The 24,729-nt window shown below is 47.0% G+C and overlaps 2 protein-coding genes across 5 annotated transcripts in view; one reads left to right on the top strand and one right to left on the bottom strand.

Annotated features, from left to right (window-relative positions):
- The window catches only part of hs6st1a (heparan sulfate 6-O-sulfotransferase 1a), a 75,422-nt gene extending 57,886 nt beyond the window's left edge, over positions 1-17,536 (bottom strand). For all 4 annotated transcript variants that reach the window (XM_061843559.1, XM_061843560.1, XM_061843561.1 and 1 more), the window contains exon 1: positions 16,626-17,536. In XM_061843559.1, coding sequence (XP_061699543.1) covers positions 16,626-17,125 — 500 coding nt within the window. In that variant the 5' untranslated portion in view covers positions 17,126-17,536. The remainder of the gene's footprint in view (positions 1-16,625) is intronic.
- Positions 1-24,729, top strand: part of uggt1 (UDP-glucose glycoprotein glucosyltransferase 1) — a 207,237-nt gene that overhangs the window by 62,579 nt on the left and 119,929 nt on the right. The window contains exon 4 of the mRNA XM_061843555.1: positions 22,681-22,854. The gene's annotated coding sequence lies outside the window, so the exon portion shown is untranslated. The remainder of the gene's footprint in view (positions 1-22,680; positions 22,855-24,729) is intronic.

Here is a 24,729-nt window from a genome sequence, read left to right as displayed (position 1 = left end):
CCGCTTTAGTACTGTGGCAGTCACCAGAGGGCTGCCATACTTGTTCTGTCGGTCGGATATTTAAAAGAAAAATGAAGGGAGAGCGGTCGCGATGCGGACGCCTCTTCGTCATTTACTTCCCCGTGGGCAAGCGGGCGAAGGCTTCAATCCTGCGCTCGTCTCAATCTCACATCGGATCAGATCACTGCCGGATAAAAGCACTTCCTGGCACGTCGCTTCCTCTCTCTGGAGGAAGCAGACACGCGCCGGGAAGCCAAAATGACAGCAGTGGCGACGGCTGTCGACCGATGAGGAGGATTTTGACAGCGGTTTTTTTAAAAAAAAAAAAAAAAAAAAGGAAAAGAAGCAGCGAAAGGTTCGGGGTTAGCGGAGGTGAAAAGTATGATCTCAAGGGGCCCGGAGCCACAGATCCGTGTCGGGTGGGGAGACGGATCAGAGAAGGGACGAAGAGGTGAAGACACTCCAAGAATAGCAGAACTGGATTAGCGTTAACAATGACCCTCATTCAACGGGGTGACAGTCCCGTGTTCTTTTCTTTGGACTGGCCTGGTCTAATACTATCAAGATACCTTCACAGTAGGATTGGAAATCTCTGGCGTGAGGTTGATTTACTGCATACAGTATCGAGGTAGGTGGGGTGTGATTTTAAAAAAAAAAAAAAACACACACAAAAAACAAAACCATGTCTTTAAGAGTGGAACACTTCGACAGGATTTGTGAGCCCTTTTGGGAGCCTTGCGATGTAATACGTCGTGGAAACAATGCAACAGTTAGCGTTTGATAATGTAGATGTCAGACGTAAAGAAGCCGGTTCTATAAAGACCACGTATCCCCGAGCGTTGTTGCTTTATGGCACCGTAAAAATAAGCAACGACAAAATCCCATGTCAATGGATTTATTTTTACACACGGACAAAAAAAAAAAAAAACCTAAACATTGCTGGATTAACATTTTGCTTGACAGGATCGTAAAGTCAAAATGTATACATCTATAAAAACAAGCCATAGCAAGACTCATAAATATTAATGCTCGGTCTTTGAATTCCAGAAGTAGATCCGTGTATAAAGGTTTTTACCGCGTGCTAGCCTGGCACTGATAGCACAATCCTGCATTTTGCTGGATTTCAACTGACCGTACTTCTCTCGTGTGTTTTCTCATGACGTGAAAGTCTAAATTTGTTGTTGTAGTTCCAAAATGCTCAGCATAGCTCACAAATGGCACGGCACGAGCTCCCCGCGCCTTTTGTAAAACCCGAAACCGCTGCACATGTCATATTTTCGCTTTCCTGGCGGGTTGAAAATCGTTCCGTGTGAATCAGCAGTTCCACCAAGGATGTCAGTGATGGTGTTGTTGCGTTGTCAGACATGTTAAGGCTGTCGGTGACATACCGAGGTGAGGGTCGGCAACATCGAGCCACTTATGGACCATTTGCAAGAATCTTCGTCTCACAATAGCCAATGCACAACACTACAATCGATTTCTGCGAGTTGCAGATCGATTCGGAAGTCTGCTACTGACACAGCTGTATCGGTTCATTGTTTCTACCTCCTAATTTTTAATAATTTGTTTGTATTTGTTTCTATTACAGTCCATCGCATAAAAAAAAAAAAAAGGTTTCGGATTGTTGTTTACAAAACTTGCGAACATCAGCCTACGAAATGGCAAACAACGCCACACTGAAGTTAGACGGTTGTAAATTCGACAAGGGTCAATCGAAACCACCATTTTAAAAATATATCTGCCAAAATAGTATGTTACTATGAACAACGACAGTAGCCCAGACGGCTCCGCCATTCCGTGTCTACCAAATGTTGCGAAACAAAGAGCGACTACAGGAGACGTGCTCTTCAGTCAGTCATTTTTCCGAATCAAAACATTGGAAACGGATTTTGCACAAGTAGCGCGGCTGCAGCGGACACTTTTAGCCCTGCGGTTCACCTAAAACGCATGCCTCAAAACATCGTAATGATTTGTGAACCACATGACAGACGCCATAGTGCATGTGACCACAGCCTGAAAGCACAACGTAAAAAAAAAAAAAACGGCGAGCTAAGTTGTGGTGATCTACGCGGGCTCTGCCCTGAAGCGACACAGACAAGTGCAGCAGAATGAAATCCCCACCCCCTGCCGACCACCCTCGTCTTTCTATGAATGGCATTGCTACCAGAGCTTTTACCATGGGTGGGGGCGACAAAAATCTCGCATCTGGCGACAGCGTGATGGGCAGAAAACGGTGTGGAAAGAGTAAAAGGAAATAAAAGAACGGGGGCGACGCATGGAGGGACACTGAAACAACGCGATCATTCATTTGGGTAAAAGATGGCATCCCCAATCAGTTCAAAACTCCTCCCACTATCTCAAAGAGCCGATACTGGATTTGCATCCCCCCCACCCCTCACAATTCAATTAACACGCTTGTCAGCCTCTTTCCCTCTTAGTTCACATGGCTTCTCTGGCCGTCGAGGAAAGACAGCTTCGGCTTCTTGAATAGACACTTTTATTCACAAACGCCCGCCAGCCAGAAACGACGTATTGAATTTTTTTTTTTCTTTTTTTTTTAAGCTGGCGAATAACGAGAGGACCTCGGATCGAGACGCCGACAAGGTTCCGCGTCGCGTCGTGGACGCACTTGTTGCACTTGCCTGTTCAAGAAAAGACAGTGTGGGAAAAGGAGCAACGTTTCTGGAAACCTCGGGCAGAAGAGTCCTGCCTTGCTTTTTTTTTTGTTTCCAGATTTGAATACCTCCCAATTTGACTCATTAGAACAGGAACCCGACTGGACCAGCACAAATAAGACCCTAAACCTGGATTTAATAATGCTGTCGTCTGGTTCTTCCCTGATTCTAGTATCGATAACTTCTGTATTTAGCTACTAAAATTGGATTTTCCCAACAAAGGTACTTTTACTTTTTTGGAAAACCACGACCGGTTGCCGGCAGCTGTAACCTATGACCCTGACAACAATGAACCCTCTTCATTCCACAAGTGTAGCGCTAAGCTAGCGCTGTCAACTGGTGATCCGGACGCGGAATCTACGCACGCAACGCTTCCACGTTTGGGGTACGGTGGCGTGCTAACTTTTGGCCACCAGTCAAATGCGGCTGAAGATTTTAACCTTGAAAAGTGGCAGCATAATTACGTACTCATTTTTAAAAAATGAGGTTATTTTTCCACCAGATGGTGTTCCGCTGGGATGAAACATATGGTCACCATAAACCTGTACATACTTAATCCATATGGTCCAATGCCCCATGATTGGCTGATGACTGGTTCAGCGTTTACCCCACCTTTTGCCCAAAGTCTTCTGGGATAGGCTTCGTCTCACCTGCGACCCGAAAGAAGACGAGCGCCGAAGGAAAATGCACGGATGAATGGATGCTATTAATATTATACGTGACGCGCCTGCAATCCGCACGACCGCGAGGGTCTCCACTCGACGCCGTCTTTGAAGAGGATGACAGGAAAGGACGAGGAGAGCCGTCAAGGAACGAGGGGCCACGGGGTAGGGTATTAAAAGACTTTCAGGGGCGATTTGTAGCAAAGGGAGCGGCTGGCAACAACACAGCCAAACCCAATTTGGAGCGCAGGAATCATCCCGCAGACGCACCGACTTTGCCGCCGGGCCGGCTAATGACTTGTGCGAGCCTCTTGTCTGATTAATAGCCCCTAATCCCATTCTCATGGCACGGCGTGGCATTCCGCAGCACCACTCATTACCCATTTATAGAAATGCCCCCCCCCCCCCCCCCAATCCACCATTTGCACTTGTGAGGCCAATGCTAGGCTAGTCTAATCAATAGAGGCTAATCCTGTTGGAGGAGCCGCGAAGCACCCTCTCATTACGGCGCCGTAGAAATGCCCGCTAATCACGGGTTATTTGTCCACGAGCCGCGGACGTGCCCGGCAGGGGGGGGGGGCGGACGTTTGAGGGGCGCGTAAGCCCGGGCGGAAGCGACGGGGTGACACAGCGAGTCAGGGATGCCGCATAATGATTAGGAAACGCGTCACTCTCCGTTTTCTTTGTGACTCTCTCGCTCGCTCGCGTTTTTGGGCTTTGTCGGGCGCGTCGGCCTCGGAGTGAGGCTTTGCTCTGTGTCCGTGTCATTCAAGGCTTATCAATCAATGAAAAAGCCACGCAGCTCTGTAAGAACTTATTGATGGCAAAGGCCGGGAGGGGTGGGGGTGGAGGTTGCGGCTGACTGGAAATAACCCTGCCAAAGCCAGAGACGATTCTTGGGCTTGTACCGTCATTACAATCGCTTGGCGGAGGGAAATCGATGGTGACCTTGGCTCACGTTGACATGACCGGGATGGCGGCCACGCTGACAGCGCAGTTCAACAAGAAGCCACGACATTCTTTCGCCCCCTTTCCGTCACATTTGTTCTCGCGGCTAGCTGTATTCTTCGACAGTCATGCGCCACTAAGACCTGTCGCAGTTTAGGTGGGTCGCCCGTCGCTCACTTGGCTCCCGGTTTTTTTATTTCTTTTTTTATTCACTTTATTTGCGGCTCGGCGCAAAGTGCTAAAAAGGCATCCATACGTCCACTCGTGGACTGTACCCATCGACGCGGCTCTACTTTCTCTTATTTCAGTTTTGTCTCTTACCTACGTACGTTGACGAAGAAACAACAGTCGGTTAAACCACGCTCTCGAAAACAAGCTGACAAATTCAAATGTAATAATACTCGGTCGGTTTTTAGTTCTTCTTACTTGGTCCGGCTCCCCCACTCATTTTTTTTTTTTTTTTTTTTTTAATAACCTCTTAAGTTGAAGAGAAAACACACCAAGAGTGACAAATTGGAGGTGATTCACTGACTAGCTTGTTAATTCTGACATATTTGCGTAGCTGCGGTTACCTTTTACCGCTGTTATTTGCGTGATCCAAGGGTAACCGACGGGATAAATGATGGACTGATTTAATTTTTCATGCAGTCACGTTGATCGACCAACACGACCGTCGCAATTGACTGGTTGATCGCGATTGACGCATTGGGCGCTCGTGGTTTGAAGTATATTGAAGGTTTTGTTTACTTGTTTGGTTTTTGGTTCCACTTAGCGTATAAAGTGTAACAACCGCATATGGGAGGGATGAAGATAACGGGAGATTGTCACATTTATTTCAAAGCAAGCACATCCCAGATTTTTTTTAAACCTTATTTTAATAATAAATCTCACTCAACAAATTTTTCCAGCACTAGCAATTAAGTGTTAGTCATCCCACTTCACAACGCCGCGGACTGCTAAAATGGCGACCGAGTCAAACTAAAGCCTGGAATGTTTAGCCCAAAAAAAAAAAAAAGTGGTGGGGGGGCATCCATTCTTGAGGTTTTTACTGGCTCCCAAGTGCGAGTAGGCACGTTGCGGTGACCCGAGGCTGAACCGCGGTTGAACTCGCGGAGACGAAGCAGCGGCGGTGTTTGCCTGTCAACGCTCGCCTCGAGCTAAAGACAGGCAGGAACACGGGAGGGCCTTATCTCACCCTTTCATGTCACGACCGTTCTTTTGACTACAATGCGAGAACATGACACTTGTAGAGCCGGCAGCTGAGCGCCGTTGGCATCAGTGACCGCCGAGAAATCATCGACCGCTGTTTTTACAGATTGATGTATTGCTTTAGCGCAGCGGTTCCTAAACCTCGGATCAGCGCCCTGTTTGGGGTCATGAGATTCTGATCCAATTTGAGAAGGTTTCAAGTTTTCTCTCAAACATTTCTTCTCGCTTTACATTTAAGTCCCCTATTGAGTAAAAATGGATGACTTTGAATAATGCTTTCCTAACAGCTCTGACAAATTTGCTATATATATAAAAAAAGAATTATAAAAAATCATCTTGAATATGATAAAGCCTAAAAATATCGATTCGCTCTATCCGCTCCCAGTTGAATCTAAAGCTACCCCCGTCTGTTATGAATAATACGTGGTCTACTGAGGCAATTTTATCAACTGAGCAATACTTGGGAACCTTGAAAACTGGGAAATCGGGTTGCGACTGTATCATGAAATGTTGGATATTCATTGGTAACCAGTCACCTGTTTGCGGATTTTTCCAATTCACTGTTTTTGTCCGCAGCGCTAAGGTTTTGCCTGAAATTTAATCAGGCAAAATTGAAAAGTGTTTGAAAACCATCTTGTCTTCTTTTGCCAATTCCAAACCATTTGGAGGTCTCGGCTCACATAATTCCTTAAATCAACACAGTACTGATTTATTTTCCGCACGGTTTTAAACTGACTGGTCTCCTCTTGCCGGGTTAAGCCTCCATTGATTAGCCCCAGCGTTGGCCCTGACCGATTAGCGGGAATTTCTATAACGGGAATTACTCCGGAATGCCGTGCCGTGAGACGAGGATTACAGGCTAACTGCTAAACAGACAAAAGATGTATCGCCGCCATGAAACGGCTACAAAAAAAAAAAAAAACAGGTTACGGTGATGAAACCGGCCAATCCGATACCTGCGCGGATTGACCGCTCGAACGGATGCGGGGGAACGTTTGGGTTTGGGAACGCGGCGCACTCGCGGGATGAGTGGACGTAAACCGGTTTTGGAAGCGGCTGGCCCGCCAGCGCTTATAGGCGGCTAATCTGATTGGATTAACACCGACCCGCCCGGATAGATGTGAGCGCGCGCGCACGCACGCAAACCCACCGTTGCCAATCAGCTGTGGCCCCTTTCTGGACGTTCGTCTGGATTCTGGGATACGGCGCCGTGCGACGACGCACACGGGCAGAGTGCGTTGATTTTTTTTGCTGAGAATCCAAAACGGACCCATTGAAAGAAGAGTAATGCCCGCCGCTTGACAAGCGTGCTAATTGGCTAGCCCCCTCCCCGCCAACGAAACTAAACATTTTCACCCCTCCGGCTTTTATATTCAATCATTCCCCGACAGCCTTCCTCTTCCTCGTCGCCTCCGTTCCTCCTCCCACGCCGCCGAACACCCGCACGTTGTAATTGTTCATTAGAACCGAGTCGGTTGTCCATTAGGCAATGCAGCCATTTTGGAAATTGCGGCAAATCTTCCGTGAAAAAGACATTTCCCCGTAATGCGCCGGCCACGCTCGGGAGGAAGAGGAGGGAACGGAAGATGAGTAAGGGGAGGAGGGGGGGGGGTGTGAAAGGAGGAGATAGCGGGGCAGAAAAAAAAAAAAAAGCCCCCTCCCGGCCATAAAGCCACCGAGCGGAAAGCAGGCCTGCTGTTTGATTAGGGAGTGACACCCACCATGGAGGGATGGTGGCAAGCGAGAAAGGGCGCTGAGGCGGAGAGGATGGGGGGAGGTGAAGATGGAGAAAAGGAGGTGGAGGAGAGGAGTAAAATTAGCCCCGTCCTATCTTTACGAAGACACGCCGGGATTAAACAGACGGGATTCAGGAAGCTCCTTTAGCAAATTAAAAATACATAATACCGATTTCAAGGTGTACGGTGGTTTTCAAAAGTTATGATTTCACAATCTTTGTCTTCTGAGTGCAGGGAAAATGACACGAATTCTGCCTCTCCCCATGGTCAGTGCGAGGCCCAGTCAGCCTGACGATTTTTCTCCGTTTCCCCCCAGAAAAGTTGGCGCTTTCTGGAATTTTTCTATTGCCACAGTTTAATAGATTAAGGGTACCCAAAAGTTTAAAAAAAAAAAAAAAGAGGAACTGCTACACGGCAATACTTCCAAGAAATATCACATTTCTGAGGGTGCCAGTCATCACTTTTCAGCAAAATTCAAGGTGACTTTAATATATTAATGGGTTGTTTTCACTGACGTCACATTTTTTGCGGAACCAACTGCGGACGGCCATTTGACCTCTCTAGCGAACGCGTACCCGGTGTGGAAGTCTACGGAATACTCTCGGTTACTGTTTGTGTTTTTGTGTTTAACGGCCGTCTCGGGACTCAAGTACACAAGAGAGGACTTGCTAACCATCAGAGAGCCTTCTCCTGACCTTTCTTTGGACTTTTTTTCGACAACTCTCGCCGATTCGCCGAAGCAAGTCCGGCTGCGTGAGCGGGGACGTCGTCTTAACGCTTCCGACGAAAGACTTTGGACGTTCTGCGGCTCTGTGCTGCTTTGTCGCCGAGCTAAGCTAACAAGCTTAAGCGATGGTCTTTTCAGAAGGCCAATATTACAGTTAAGATCGTTTTTTTGTTAGTCACTTGAAAGATTTGAGAACTTTGTGAAATACTGGATTTGTTTATTCTTGTCTTTCTGCCATTGTCAAATCAAATTTTAAACAAATAAACATTTGCTTGTGGTGAACTAATGTACAGGTTTTACTTTTTGGAAAAAAAATAGAATAAATGGAGTTTGCCTTGATACTATATAAAAAAAAAATAATAATAATAATATTGCACCACCTTTCCTTTTCCGTGTTAGCATACAGGTAAGTGCTCTTCTGTCGTGATTTCTGTCACATAGAGTAAAAGATCAAGGGCACAATACTGCGCCTTTGTGACGCAGTCCCGAGTCCCGTGATGTCTGTAGCCTAATAGTCATTCTGGGCTTGATGCGCTGTCGGTCGCGCCTTCAAAAAATGCAGTTAGACACATAATGTCGTCCACCTTGCCGAATGTAAGAGTAACGGCGCTCAGGGATCGAAAATGGCTGCCGTTCAAGGCAGCCCAACGGGTGACGTCACGTGAAAACAACCCATATAACTCCGTCTCGAAATGAACGAATGCCACCAGCTACAATTGGTGAAATCAATGCTGTAAACTCAATAACGAGGCAGACAAGTAGCTAGCTATAACACTTTTGCACGATTGTCTATGTCGGCGCAGCAACACTGTCACGCTGGCTATCACAACACAGGTAGCTAGCTAACATCGTTTCGTTTTCGCTCTGACGTAATGAAATGCAGACAGTTCTTCACTGCCCGAGTATTTTTACCATTGAGCTACATTTTGATCTCACTGTTATCGTACAGTCAGAATCTGAAAGCAACCCACGCCTAATCGCATGTCTACGGGGTACAGGCGTTCGTTAGCGGGCTGGAACAAGATGTATGCCAGTCGATCCCGCGGGATCGGGGAGGAGAAATTGTAAGCGCGGTCGTGTCCCATAATGCCGCCGCTTATGCGCACATCAGCCGGTGATCAAGGAGGCGGCCAGCCCCCGCGTTCATCCCCGCTTAATCGCTTCACACACTTGTCGCCAGACCCCAAAACCAAGTCTTAATACGCGCGCGCTGAATGCGAAGAACACTTATCCCGGTTTCCTTTCAGAGACTCGCTCTCGGGCAGCGCACGCGGCAGACCGAGAGAGAAACACGTCGTGAGAAATCAATAAATAATAAAGCTCATAAAGGTCGTCAGTGAAACAACTTCAATAGGTGAGCGGATCAATGGCGGCTCCGGACAATCTTCCAAATGTCACGGCACCCGTCGTCTGATGTCAGTCTTCGGGGAACGCGTCGGTCTGCAAATACTGTCGCTACGAGTTAAGTAACGCGGGTCCTCACCGCGCTACCTCAAAAATCTCAATTGGAGATGTAGATGACATTAAAAAAAAGTGCAATTTTAATAGTTGTTGCTTATGTTTTGGGCAAAATGACTTATTGAAATGAAACTGCAGCAGTGAATTCTCCAGGAAATGAAACTCTAAACTGGTGTGACGGGGCTGAGTTTCGAGCGCACTCCTGAGTAAATTTTGGATTTTAACCAGAATAGACTTGCTGGCAAAAAAAAAAAAAAAAAAAAAGGGGGCATGTTGAGGCCCCCCCCCCCCCCAACAAGCTGATCCGTTTGTCTGAAAAATTGTAGTAATTCAAAAAAAGGGCCTTTAGAATCTCTCGTGATAAGTGACCCTACGATTCAGAAAATGTCGGGCGTACAGTCAAGTAAAAATACAAAATACTGTCGACTGCAGCTATCCCAGCATTGATCACTTTTTTCCTTGAGGGCCTTTTTTTTTTAGTGTGTGTAAACACTAAGGTTGGCCTCTTTAGTACGTTGCGCCCCCATCCGACTGACGGAGATGGCTCCGACCCATATTATTTCTGCAGCCTCTAAAAGGTTGTGTGTAAAATCAACACTGACAGCCGGATGAGAACTCGGCTTTTTCTGGCTCTCGCTGGTGGTTGACAAGGCAGCTCCCGGTGGTGGGAAGTAACCGAGTGCAAATACTTTACTGTACGTAAACAGTTCTGTACTTTGACTATTTCTATGAAGACTTTACCTTTTCACTCCTTAGATTTGAACACATTTGTCTGTACTACTTAGTTTTTTTTTTTTTTGAAAGGGCTTGTTCCTTTTCCCAATCTTCACGGTTGACGACAGAACGTAAAAAGTTGAACTTGTCCGCGGCGGTTGAGATCCTGACTGACTGAGATTTTGGGGCCCAGCGCTGATTTCTCGGATTTATCCTCGTCTGTTGAAGAAATAGCAGTATCGGTTGATCGGGGAAAACTGAAGAATACTTTCATACAGATTTGTCGAATATTTGGATGGTTCTCCGGGCGGAATGACGCGGAGTCTGACTACTCGGAGGCCTGCACGCAACATAGGTGTGTAAACAAAGGCCCCCGGGAGATCCGGGGATGGTTTTTCGGACGGGAATGACGCGGAGTCTGACGAGTGAGCTCCGGCGGGGGCCTTTAGCCTAGCTTCAGTGGTGGCGGAGGCCTTTAGCCTAGCTTCGGCGTTCAAGGCTAACAGCCTCCTCCACCGCCCGTTTCGTGAGCCCCCGACGCTGAAGGTAGGCTAAAGGGCTCCGCCACCACCGAGGCTCGGATAAAGGCCTCCCCAGACGTCGAAGCTCGGCTCGTCTGACTCTGCATCGTCCCGTCCGAGGAACCACCCGCGGCTGCCGGCCCGGAGCTCCCGGAGACCTTTGTTTACGCACTTATGTTGCGCGTAGGCCTCAGAGTAGTCAGACTCTGCGTCATTCCCCCCGAAGAACTATCCGAATATTCAACATTAATTAGAGCCACAGGTTCAAATCTGTATGGAAATATTCCTCAGTCTTCCCGATGAACCGATACTGCTATTTTTTCATCAGATGAAGATAAATCCGAGAAATCAGCGCCGGGGATAATGGTGTCCCATGTAATGGAGCGTTTGGAACGGCACGGTACACGTCCCCTACGCCTACGTACATCATGTGACTCGCGAAAATGGCAGCGCCCCTGAAAATTCGTAATTGTCGATAAAAATCTTCTCAAAACACTATTAAATGAGAGCAGATTTAACATCACAATGTCAAAATATGGTACATATTGCATGACCTATTGGATACATTGTTAATGCAAAGCACTGGATTTTCCCCTTTAACGATGACGATACACAAAAACGGGCAGCCAACAATATTCCTCATCCATGGCCGAATTTATAAAAAATGAAGTACATTTGGCACCAAAGTACTATTGGCGCTTCTCACATCTCTCGAGCACGTTGAAAGTCAGTGTCACACACGCTCGCCTGAGGGCGTTCGAGCCTGTTTTAACGCCTGCCCCGGCGAACGTATAACGTACGGACAGTTGACCCGAGAACTATGCCGACCGCGGCGAGAAATGCCTGTAAACAAAGCGCGCTCTTTGTCGCGTTTTCGCCCGGGACTTATCGCGCTGGTGCGACCGCCCCGCAGACGAAAGCTCGCCGCAAGAGCGCGAACGCACATCGGTGGACTGCGCGGGCGAGCCGGCTCACCTGCGAAAACCTTTTGAGCGGCGCTCTTGAAAGTTCACTCGAGACTTTCATCCGGATCCAGACTCGAGAACAAAGGGTCACGAGAGCCGACAGGTGCGCGCGGCAAATTACAACCAGATATGGATTTCGCTGCCATGTGTGGAAATAAACACACGCCCGTGTTAAAGCGCCATTTGAACTTTTAAAGACTAAAGTGGGACGAAACCTCGTCAGGGATGCTACGAACGAATGAAATTATATTCAAAACATTAAAGAGAAGCTGCAGGAGTTTCTGGAATTTGCGTCCGACAATCCCCCGTATTCTTCGTGAACACAAATCGAAAATGTTTTTGCAAGATCAACATTTCGGCTTTCATTTGGAGTTGTTTTTTTTTTTTTTTTACACCTGATCTGATACATAAAGATAATTTAAGTTATGAAGAACTTATTTTTCATGTAAACAAAAGTTACACATTTATAACCAAACTAATAATTACTATTATTCCTTCCGTTGGAGAATTTTTTTTTTTTTTACTGTGCTACTTTTCAACCCAAAAAAATTAAGTGTTCAATTCCAAATATTTTTTTAAATAAATATTATTTGAGAGAAAATCTAAAAATAAATCTACCGCCAAAAAATATTCTGCTTTACCAAGGGCTAACTGAATAAAATATGTTACGTGTTAAGTGCAATCAGGAATTGCAACTTTATGGAAGAAAATACAATAAAATTAGACTGTCAGCAGCGACTTTTTATTTTAAAATCCGCGTTAATATCGTGAACGTCACCGAAATCGTGCTGAGAGTGTCAACTTCAAAATAAAAGCTTTGTATACTACATTGGGCATCAGCACCATTTGAAGCTTTGATTTTGACGTTTGCTAATAGGGTGCAGTGTGTGTATATAAAATATACAATTTTTAAACAATTGAGGAAAAAAAATCACCTATGATCAGCCTGATTTAAAATTCAATTGTGCAGCTATATTGATTCATTTTGCAGGCTGGCATTTTTCGGTGCAACAGGACAACAATTTGTCACTGATGGTGTCGCGCTCCACTCGTCTTGACTTTGGTGCAGGCGGCGAGGGTCCAATTCCCCACTCTATTTATGTGCCCTGTGACTGACTGGCCACCGGTTCGGGGTGTCGTCTGCCTTTCGACCGAAGTTAGTTGGGATAGGAGTCGCTGCGATTTGCGTATGTGTCCGTGCGCCATCGCACTGGCAAATCTGCACAGTCGAGCACGAAAAATCACGCGCGTAAAATTTGTTACGAGTAGAAATACTGAATATTGACAGACAACGCTTATTTTGTGTACCTGACACCGCCCCCCTTCGCTCTTAAAGGGGTACACTCATAGTTACAAACACACACCCACAACTCTATATCTGCGGGCATGGCTGACCACACTTGTATATTTTTCAAATGTGAGGGAATAGCCTCCAGCACTCCCGTGATCTTTGTGAGGATAAGGAGCTTGGACAAAGGATGCTTCTATAGTTTACATTCACCCTATGACGGCAAACTAGAAATAGTCCCGACAAACATTTTTAAATGAACCGGGAGGAATACAGCGAGGCAGATGACCCAAAAAAATGCGCGCCTGCTTAACGAGTAACAATAAAAGTAGCTCGCGGTGTTTTAATCGACCTAACTGACCCCAAAAACGGCCATAACCTCAAATTTGAGAAAGCATATTATTTCATTAATATTTGAGGGGTACAACGTGACAGATGTTGACTCGTTGATGAATCCAGGGCGAAATCTCAAACGCAGCACCGTGACGTCCTCGCTGGAGGTTACAAAAAGGCAAAGAAATGAGGAAGAGAAAGCGCCGTAAGCGCACTCGCCGGAATTTACCTTGTTTTCCCGTGCTTGATGAGCGGCGCTTAAGTGGGGGTACGTGAAGACGAGAATTGGGAGATACGGCATAAAATTCAAACTCATTTCTAGTTTTCGGACACGTGTTTACTGAGACTCTGTTGTAATATTTCCTCTGCAGACAAATTAATTTTGCGGCTAATTTGCCGTAACAGTTGATAATTTCCTGCTGAAATGGGCAAATTTGTGTTAAAAGCGGACTGCGCAAGTTAGCTTACCGCCTCGTATTCACCCCCGGTAATTCTGAACAGCCGGGAAAGCCGGGAGGAAGGCGACTGGTACGCTCGAGACGCATGCGGACAGCTGTCATCTCCTCCACTTCCGCGGTCGGACACGCTTGAAGCCATTTTCGCAAATCGGTCGTAATCTACACCAAAGGCCAAATTTATACTATTGACCACATATACTGTGCAGCCGTAATCCTTATTGATTTTTTTTTTTTTTTTTTAAATCCCCATATGTGTTCTTCCTGCTCTTATACTGTGTGGTGTACACAAGATAGCTAAGGATAACCATCCATCCATTGTCCGATCCGCTTATCCTCAAAAGGGTCGCGGGAGTGCAGGAGCCTCTTCCAGCTAACTTCGAGCTAATGAACTGGTCGCCAGTCGGTCGCGACGATGTCTCTACCGACAATCACGAGTATCTACGGCGAAAACCAGATGCCTGATGTAGTTCCAAGACTGACCTGTGAGAGGCAGCAATGTACCACAGGGCATCCCGACCGCCGGAAAATACAAAGACGAGGAAATCGTTTAGTTTCACGATCACAGAGTCCGTAGGTCCCACTGAACGCATTTTGCCATCGTAAAAATTGAACACGTTTAACATTTACGATTCTTGGTCCTGACAGTCTTTTAGAGACATCTGCTTTGCTGATTTTGAACTTTGGCCCGATTGTCAGTATCTATGTGCCTATTTTATCTGGAACCTTGTTATTATATATATATTGAACAGGTTTAATATTTACAAATGTCAATCCTGACTGTTTTTTTTCCAAACAGATTGGGGGGTAATAAATAAATCAATAAATAATCACCCTATGCACATCCCACAGGATAATCGTTCATGATGATCTTTGAGTGACATCGAATACTCGTATTTTTTTCCGCCTTTCACTGCTAAAATAAGGGGAAAATGCCCCAAATTTGTCTGCACAGTTGTACAATTGTTTTCTGAGAAGATTGGGAAGAAAATGTAATTTTAACACACCTTTCAACACCACAGGATAATCACTAAAGATAATATTTGAAAGACATCCAACCGTACGACTTTTGCCGACTTTGACCGCGAGAGGTAAAACGGTTCATGCGCCAGCTTTATCTGGTCACTTGCCTTCGTGAATATTGAACAGCGTCAACGGTTATGCTTGTTGATGACTGAAGGGGGAAGGGGGGTGGGGGGACACTCAACACCTCTAACATTACAGGATAATGGATCAGGACAGCTTTCAGGGACATCCGACAATCGGGCTTTGATCACGGGCGGGAGGAAAACGCGCAAATTTAGCCCAGTTGTCGGGATGTGTGTACTTTGCTTTGGTGGCAACTAATAGGCGCTGTAGCCAGCATACCCTCAAAAAAAAAAAAAAAAAATGGCAAAGGAATGAGAGCCCAATTACCCTGCGTCCACGCTGATATCGCAGCTTGGACGCGTTATCACCTCCACCCGGCGTGGAGGTTGGGGGGTGGGAAAAGACTGACGCCAGCAGCGAATACCAGCATGTCTGTGTGTGCGTGTGTGTGTCAGCAGTAATAATCACCCGGATTAGAGCAGAGCCAAACCCCTGCAGGGGCAACTCCCCCCCCCCCCCCACCACCACCACCACCACTGTTTTTCCCTCTCCCTTTGGACCCCTGGCTGCTTCGCCCAGGCCTGATCCCCCACTTTTTTTTGGGGGGGGGGGCTGGGAAGCGGAGCAGCCGCGACGTTTTAGTTTGCGTACGAGGTGCACAGACAGGACACTTTCTCAGGTTCCCCCTTTTGTCCCATCACGCCCACCCCCCCCTCAACCCCCCCACCCAAATAAAATACCAACTGCTGCACAAAAGAAGCAACCCCACGACAGGAGACTCCTTTTCAGCACAAAAGGGGAGGGGGGGTGCGCTGACATGGAAGTTGATTCGAGCGTCAATGGGGTCTGGAATACGTCGAGATTATTATCTGTCAGTGGGAACATTGCCCCCCACCCCATCAACAACTGTGGTGGGGGTGGGGTGAGGGGGGGGGGGCGCTCCCCCTGCACTGTTAACATGCCAATCATAATTTGCCTCCCAAGGGATCCATCATCAAACAATTACACAATATATCCTCGCCGCTCCTTTCATTTGTCATGAGTTGCCTAATTTGGTTTGAATAGCAAAACATATTCGGGCCTTTGTGGTGGTCCCTTTTTTTTTTTTTTTTTTTGTCAAATAGTCCGCAGTCAAAAAAAAAAAAGAAGCTGCAAAAATCCACAAACAATGCAAATTTGTTTGCTGTTGCTTCGGTTCAATGACTTCCATCTGCAATCCTTGCCCCTCTTTTTTTTTTTTTTTCTTGAAAATGATGCTACCACACCCACCCACCCACTCCGAAAACAGTTGCTTGATTTGATGTGAATGGCGATACATATTTGGACTGTGCAAAAGCAGCCCCGTTCGTTTTTTTGCGTAATAGGCAACAGTAAGAAGCTGGGAAACAACAACAACAACATGCGTAATGGTTTGATATTGTGTCAATTATTGTACAATAGTGGCTTGATTTGAAACGCTGCATGTGTTTTGACTTTTTGCAATTATTTCCCCATTCAAGCTGCACTAAAAAGAATGAAAATAACGTGCGATATTACTTGAATTCCAACTCCTTAAATCACCAAATGATCACCACTCCTTTATTTAAAATGATGCCACCACACCCAGTCAACTGATTTTATTCGGAGCGCTTATATTTTTACCTTTTGTTCCAGGGTGGGTATTATTTTTGAAGGTGTTAGAGACCCCCTCCACCCCCGCCCATAAAAATGCTGGAAAATTCGCAGAAAATCATTTCAATTCAACGACTGATGGCTCTTAAATGCAAAAGTTGCATCGATGCAATCACGGTAAATAGCTGTAAGCCATTTTTTTTTTTAATGCACTCTCGCTGCTTCCATTTTTACCTTGGATTTTTTTGCTTGCTCTCCTTCTTGTTGAGCACGCCGGGCACGCAGTTGGTGAGCTCGGTCCAGTCGGCGTGCAAGCCGCAGCTCCAGCCGGTGGAGAAGCGCGAGAAGAGCCAGGTCTCCTTGCGGTTGGGCCGGTAGCAGGTACACTTCTTCTGGCCCGGCCGGCAGTCGCACGGCACCTCCAGGCGGACATTCTGCACCAGGTGGCGGCCGAACGTCGTCCCGCCGGTCTTCTGGATGTGCAGGAACACGATCACGTCCTCCCCCTTGATCTGGAAGTCGACGGTCCGCTCCAGCTCCCGCACCGGGAAGAAGTACTTCTTGACGTAGTGCGGGTCCGGCGTGGGGAAGATGTCCCCGTCGTCCTCCTCGGCGAAGTAGCCGTGCGGCGAGCCCAAATTGATGACCCCGGGCGCCACGTACTGATAGAGAATCAGCATAAAACACACGGATCCGACCACGATCAACAAGAATTTGCTGCTCCTCTCCACCATGTTCCTGTGCAGTCGCGGTGCCCGCGCTCCGCTACCGTTTCCCGGCGAGCGGGGCGCTCGGCTTCGTCATGCCCGCCACGGCTACCGGGACCGCCCGACCGTCGTCGTCGTCGTCGTCGTCGTCGCCGCCGCCGCCGCCGTCTCACCGAGACTCGCTCGCGCAGGGGAATCAAGAGGGGCTCGCGGAGCGTCGAGACGTCCGGCCAACTTGTCTCATCTTTAGCGGCGCGGTGCGTGTGAAAGGCGCATTGTAAACTCCGCCAAAAAAAAAAAAAAAGGAGCCGAGACCACCACCAACCCCACCCCCGAGCCTCCTCCTACTCCGACAGGCGAGCGACCCTCCCCGGGTTGACTTTACTTCGCTTGGACGTCCGACAGACACAACAGGCGCGGCGCATCACCATGGAGCTGCGGTCCCCGGATGAAGCAGGACTCCCTTCTGTCCCTTGCCTTTGGCAATCTCTCTCTCTCTCTCTCTCTTTTTTCTCTCTCTGCTCTCATTGGCTGACGCGGCAGACCCGCCCCTTTTACGCGCCCAACCTGGAAAGACACTTTTAAAGCAAAAACAACTGCTTGCAAAATGACACACGAGCACGAAAGCGTTCACCAGCCGGTCGCGGGGATTGCGGATATCGCGGGCTTCCGACTCGAGGCTCGGGGGGCCAGATCTGGCACTCCGTGTCACGTTAAGCGGGCCGCAAAAAGGCATTCAGAGTGTCCAATGAATGTTGCATGTTTTTGGGATGTGGGAGGAAACCGGACCGCCCGGAGAAAAGCCACGCGGGCACTGGGGGAGAACATGCAAACGCCACACAGGCGGGGCCAGGATCGAACCCGGGTCCTCAGAACTGTGAGGCCTGCCTCGGAGCTCACAATTTGAAAAACTGGTTTGAGGCAATTATCCATGTTGCTAAGGGGATATTCATCCATCCATCCATCCACCCCGCTTATCCTTACGAGGGTCGCGGGGAGTGCTGGAGCCTATCCCAGCGTTCAAGGGGTAGGAGGAGGGGTACACCCTGAACTGGTTGCCAGCCAATCGCAGGGCACACAGAGACCCTCGACCACATCGATGGGCAATTTAGAGTATTAGAGTATTTGCATGTTTTTGGCGATGTGGGAGGAAACCGGAGTGCACGGAGGAAACCCAGGAAGGCACGGGGGAGAACATGCAAACGCCACACAGGTGGGGCCGGGATTGAACCCGAGCCCTCAGAACTGTGTGGCCAAAGCTTTACCAGCTGAGCAACCGTGCCGTGCCGCCTAAAGCAAATCATCTGCATCAACTTTCTTCATTCTCACTAATATCTGTACCAATATTTTTAATACTGATATTGATTCCCTTGCCCGTGGCTCTCCCAATGACATTGTCGCGGCGCTGCAAAGTTGCCACTTGGCAAGTCGTTTTTCTGTCTTTGAGCACTTTATGGCCATCACATTGCTCCAACCTGTGATATAATTTACACCAGGGGTGCTCAATGCGTTGATCGCGAGGCAGTTTTTGTCAATTGAAAATGAAAAAATAATAATTAATAAATAAATAAATACGTCAGCCGATGTTCCCTCTAAACTGCGGTTGTGGGCAATTGTGCACGCAACTTTCTCGAACACCAACAGCTGCTCTGCCACACTCTTTTTCCTATCTTACCTTACACCCCCCCCCCTTAAAGACGTACACCCATAATTACAAATGTTACAGTACTTGGACAGCCCATCAATGTGTTTTGTAACGACAGCGTCCAGCACCGCTGCTTTAGTTAGCAACAGAGTCTGGGCAACGTCGAGCAAAGACGAGCTAGACATGCTGCTTATGTTTACTTTCGATATCAATGAAGAAAGTTTAAAAAAAGAAATGGTGTCATTTTAAGATGCAATGACTGTCGCAGTATGTGAATAATCAAAGAAAAAGTGGTTTTACTGGACGAGATTTTCTATTTTCTGAGTGGGAAAGGTCAGGTCTCAAGGCAAAGTAGAAAGTGCAGGATGAGATGGTGGGTAATTTTAAAATTACCCCTTGGCACAGCCTGATAGAGGATGAAAGCACAGACAATACAGTGCAGAAAAAGCTAATTCTGTATTTTAAATATAGGAGGCAACATAACCCTAACCTTAAAACGGTTTGGGAGCATCATCATCTCCCCCCGCCCCCATCATCGGTAGCTCCCGAGAAGCTGGCTGCTTGAAAAGTAGATCTTGGGGTAAAAAAAAGTCTGGGCACCCCTGATTTACACTATTGATGGATTTTTTTTATTTTTTTTTAGAAATAGGATCTTCTAACCACAACCCACGCAGCGGAAAGCCCGCAATTGCCGCCACTGATGAAAACAGGAAACGTCTAGAACAGGCGTTAACGCCAGGCATGGGAAAGTTGATCCGTAGGGCTGCAACTGGAACTCTGGATAGGAAAAAAAAAGCTTTACCCAGACGGAATTAAAGACCAAAATAATGATTCATCACTCACTCACTCTACGATTATCAAATTGAGCTTCAGCTCTTGAAAACCTTCTGATTCAGCAATCCTAAGAACATGACGCAGAGCCGTAGCTAGCTAGCTATTTCAACAGCTCGCTAGCTGGCGACTGCATCCAAAACAATTTCGGCGAGGGGGAAACAAGACAGTTAACAGTTTGTTGTCAGCCGTCTGATACAAAAATAACTCATGGGAATTACACAGGAGGCCACGGCGACAGACTGCCAGGCCACCGTTGACACACTCGCGTTGCACTATTAACGGAAACCGTCGCGGAACTATTTGTGTTGGCGGCGGCGAATAAATGCTCAAGTAAACAAATCATTATCTGTTGTCACCTATTACTGTTAATAGATGGCGCGTGTAGAACTGATTATCTGCCTGGAGCCTCGGATCCCAGCTGCGGTGGTGCGCCGTTTGCAGTGCAACATGACTCGCTAGCTTAGTTTTCTGCTGAAACAGTAGTTGTACAACAAATGGTCACCGTTTCAAAAAGGTTCTGGCCTAAATTCTCGTACAGAACTGGAATTGCGCCGCACCGGTCCTCGACCAGTTGATGGTGTACCTCGCCCCTCCCTAGCTCAACACAAATGATGACGGAAAATATATAAAATTGGTGAAAGTATTTTTAAACTTTGTTTTTTTTTCTGATGATGTAGTTGTCTGCAGTCCGTCTAACACAATTCCGAGTATTCCCCCCAACCAACCCCAGAATTAAAAAGAAAAACCACAATTCATTGATCTCGGCTAGCTGTCACGATTAGTCTGCTCCGACTCCCCGTTATTTTTGGTCTGACACGTTTCCCACGATAAGCCCGACTTTACTGTCACCTGTGGTTTGGCGGCTATTTATCAGCCGTTCGTTTGCATATGTTGTGGTTAAAAAGTGCTGTTGTTGTTGTAGCCGAGTACGACGGTCGTTATTCCGTATCAAGGTCCAAGAAGTGAGCCGCATCGGGCAGGGCGCTCCACAGGGGTTCCGCCGTCGGCGTGGATCGACGACGTTGTTGTCGACTCGACGCGGATAGTTGTTGAGCTTGTGACACCCGCCCGAACGGAGTCGCGATAGGGTCGATCTCACGGGCCGTGGGAGTTGTCGGAATTCGGCTACCGGATGTTGGGTTTGTAGGCGGCTACGGCGGTTCGATGGATCGCCGAGAGGCCGCGACTGTCGTCCTCCGCATCGACGGCCGGCCGACGAATGTACTGATCGATCGCTCGATATCTCTGACTTTTGCGCAACGTTCTGGGTCACGCTTCTTGCCTCGTCATCTCGTGACTAGGATATCCGGCGAGGTAGCACTGACTCCGGAACGAGTTTCGACTCGGCGTGTAGGTGATCGATGGAAGCCATTTTGTGGCAGCCCGTGGAGGTTTTAAAGGGCGGTGTTTTGGGCTGCCCGGAGGGAGTCCCGGTGAGTTGGCCTCAGGTTGGGACTCCACACGGGCGCTGCGTAGTTCAGGAATGATCTTCCGACGGAAGGATGGTTTCCTTGGTCTGGCCCGACGTGGTGCCGGCTAGGAACTTCAAAATGTTAAAACCAACGATTAAAAAGTTTCGGTCAGTACCAGCAGGTTGCACGGTGATCAAAATCAAGCCTCCCCCCAGGGATCCGCAGCACCCCTGTTTGCTTGAGACATACGAGTTCATACTGGGCGGGCCGTATCCATAGAGATTTTTAATTTTTTGTCGCACGTACCACTTAGAGAGAGCCCACGTACCGCCGCCGGTGCTGGTACCACACTTTGAAAACCCTTTCCACAGGTAATTCCGACATAATCGGAGAGCCTCGTGGCTCGCGGTGATCCGGAATAATTCCCGCTCTCTCGTTTCCGCGCGTTACTTACAGCGACGCAGCATCTGCCTGTCACAGTCGCTGTTAAACACACTCGCGATTACGACTTTGTTCCTCGCCCCCCCGGCATCACCAAAGACTCCTCACACTGTGTTGGGAAGGCGCAGAAGAAGTGGCCCGGAATATTAAGTGCGCGGGAGTTGTTTTGCGCGTGCACGCCGTCGTGTATTGTTCACCGGCACGCCGTAATGAGGCGCGTCGCTTAAAGAAGACGGATGTCGCGGGCCGCCTCAGCCTCTGGCTCGACTATAGAGAAATCGCAGTTAGTGCATCATCAGTAGCGGTTTATTATTGCCGCCGCATAATGAGCTTTTTCATCCGGTTTCCAGCGGCTTTCAGACTCACAGTACCTTTTGCCGGTTCTTGCTATATTTACACGCAGTTCCTGCCTTCCATTACTCTCTTACAAGCAGTATTTTAAGAGAAGAATGAGCATGATAATCAATTTGTAGATTCATTTCACCGTGTGGGATTGATTCATCGGTTCTTGAAGCAATTGAGGCTGCAGCCACCGATGTCATCTGTACTTGTTTAATGCCTGATTTAAAGGTCAAGTGTCATGGCTATAAATATTCTAAAATAGTTATTGTAATGAAAAATACATACAACATTCATTATTCACTTCAATGTCTAGACGAAAACGTAAATATGAGCGGGGAGCGCGTCATCCTTGCGCAAAGTTGCAGAAGTCCCATTCGATATTCGACAACACGCTGTGCCGCCAATTATGGGAGACGAAAAACTGAAATATTCCGATTTTTCCGACGCCCCTTCTGACACGGAAGCTCTTTTCGAAGGAGAGAACATCTCACAACCGAGTGACGTGAAGTGAAATATTACTCTATCATTTCGCTGACATATTTCGATGATATGCGGATCACGGCCAAACCGCGTGCGGCCAAACCACCTCCCCGCCCGATCCACCTCCGCGGCGGCGATGAACAACGGCGCTCGCGAGCGGCGACGACGTCGAAAAAGCCATACGCGTCAAAATCATGTTTTGTGGTGGGGGGAAAAAAACGCATGGGTCCATACCGGCCGCCATTTTTTTTTCATTATTAAGATAATAAAAATCCTGCATTTCACGACAGTGGACCTTTAAATATGTAGTGTGGTAGTGCCTTGTGATAAGAGTTTAATTTTCACTGTGACCACTTGTCCCTAAAATCAATTGAAATGAATGGAAATCTGTTGTGTAAATAATCGGATTCCAAATTCATTTTCAACAGGACTTTAAAAACGATGACGGACTTTGTGACGCTAGGCCGAGCAACACGTTACTGCCAAGCAAGTTTTCAACCCCCGAAAAGGATTTTGGGGCCACTTTCTGAGCAGCATACACGACCGAGCATAAACAGACGAGAGAAAAGAGAGGTCTGCTGCGTCTACATCGTCATCGAAAGGTGAGTGAGAAATATTTTTGACGTTTTGGTCACGTTATTAAATATGTATTGATTTTGAACTGCTATATTGTGGTTTCTACACTGTAGTGACTATTTGGAGTTGAAGTTATGGAACATAAAGCTAACTGTGCTTGTTGCTTTATTCATAATAACACCCATCCATCCATTTTCTGAGCCGCTTATCCACACAATGGTAGCGGGAGATTTATCCTAAAATACGGCGACTGCCTCTGGCTCTAAGTTATACATGTGTATAATTTTTTTTAGCATTATTTTTGCAACCTGAGGCTGTTTCTAAAATTGCTTGCCATGTAGTATCTATAGAATATATGTGATTTTTTTTTTCTTTCCTTGTACTAGAGGTCAAATTGTCTGTCCTTCTATCTATTCTCTGTAGTGCTTATCCTCATTAGGGTCGCATTAATGATTAACCACATGTCCCTGGTATGCACTGTAATTCATTTTCACCAGCAGAACAGCCTAATACGCTAATCGATGGTAGTATAATTTCAACATTTTGGTTTTGATTTATTTTTCTTCGACAGTGTGTGCTTGTTTGTGTAAAGTTGAGGCGGTCAAAAGACGTGGGGGGGGGGGGGGGATGTCAGAATACTGTACTGAATGGAACATTCCGTTCTGCCAAAGTTTGTTTAAACTTTGAGATCAATCACCGTGTTTACCTTTTTAAAAAGATTTGTTCCAGGAATGTGTTTTCATTGAGATTTTGTTTACCTTGTCACACGTTTTACCCTTTTATTTTTTCCATTTTTTTTTCCCCTGTAATTTGACGCGAAATCATTCCATCGGGACTATTATTATTATTATTACGATCTATTATGTCGTATTGAAACGGCGCTCAGCAAAGTTCGTCCCCTCGGGGTCGGGCCCTCCCCCTCGGTGTCATTTGTGTAATGTCGCCCGGAACATTCCCTCCGTGTTTGTGTAGCCGTAGAGGACTTTTCCCTTCTGCCCTGTTATTTTTTTTTTTTTTTTTTTTTTCCAGCGACAAGTTGACCTTTGAACTCGTTTCTGCCAAACGACACGTGTTGTAGACGGGCGCGCCACGTCGGCTTTTACGTTTAATTCTCTCTCACGCAGACTTGAGGGATTAAAAGTCCGTCGGCCGCTGGGGAAATTGGATTATCATGTATTTTTAATGATTAAGGTGGTACTGTATTTAAAATGCCGCACATAAGCACGCACCGCTGTTGTCTGGCCACCGAGGCACTATTGATCTGCGGGGGATTATGCGGGCTCGATGGATTTGTTGTAAAAATGTTTCTGATGTAGCACTTGCATTCCAAGATCATAGTTGGAGAAAATGCCTGTAAAGAGGGCAACTTTAGAGGTCACATGTTATTGAAAAGCTGCTTTTTAAAGGAGATATACAGGAGAGCAAATTGAATTTTTAATGGTTAGGTTACGGGAATGCCTGCCCATGCATCAATTGGAGACTGAACAGCCACGTACTCGGAATCCTTGTATATTTGCAATTTCTCTTTTGCGAATTATTAACCTTTTATGATTTTTGGGTGAAGCTTTCCCTTGCTATTCACTCCAAAATATTGCTTTGGCATCATTTCTGTGGCCAAGTATCGTAATTTCCGGCCTAAAGAGAGCAGCGGATTATAAGCCTCACCCGGTACATTTGTAAAGGAAATACTATTTGGTACATACATAAGCTGCAGCTGTGTAAAAGCCGCAAGTGCCCGCATTGAAACATGAGATATTTACAAAGAAAGACAACAGAGTTTTCAAAGTTTTAATACCTTAGCTTACCTTAACATAGCAACAACGAGGTAGCACAAACATTTCTGGTTGGGGGGGGGGGGGGGGACAGCTACACAGTAGCAACACGATAGCATAGCACTAAAT

Source organism: Syngnathoides biaculeatus, chromosome 15 (genome assembly GCF_019802595.1).
Source record: "Syngnathoides biaculeatus isolate LvHL_M chromosome 15, ASM1980259v1, whole genome shotgun sequence".
NCBI lineage: Eukaryota > Metazoa > Chordata > Actinopteri > Syngnathiformes > Syngnathidae > Syngnathoides > Syngnathoides biaculeatus.
The sequence above is the reverse complement of the archived record's forward strand: the minus strand, read 5'-3'. Positions and strand labels throughout refer to the sequence as shown.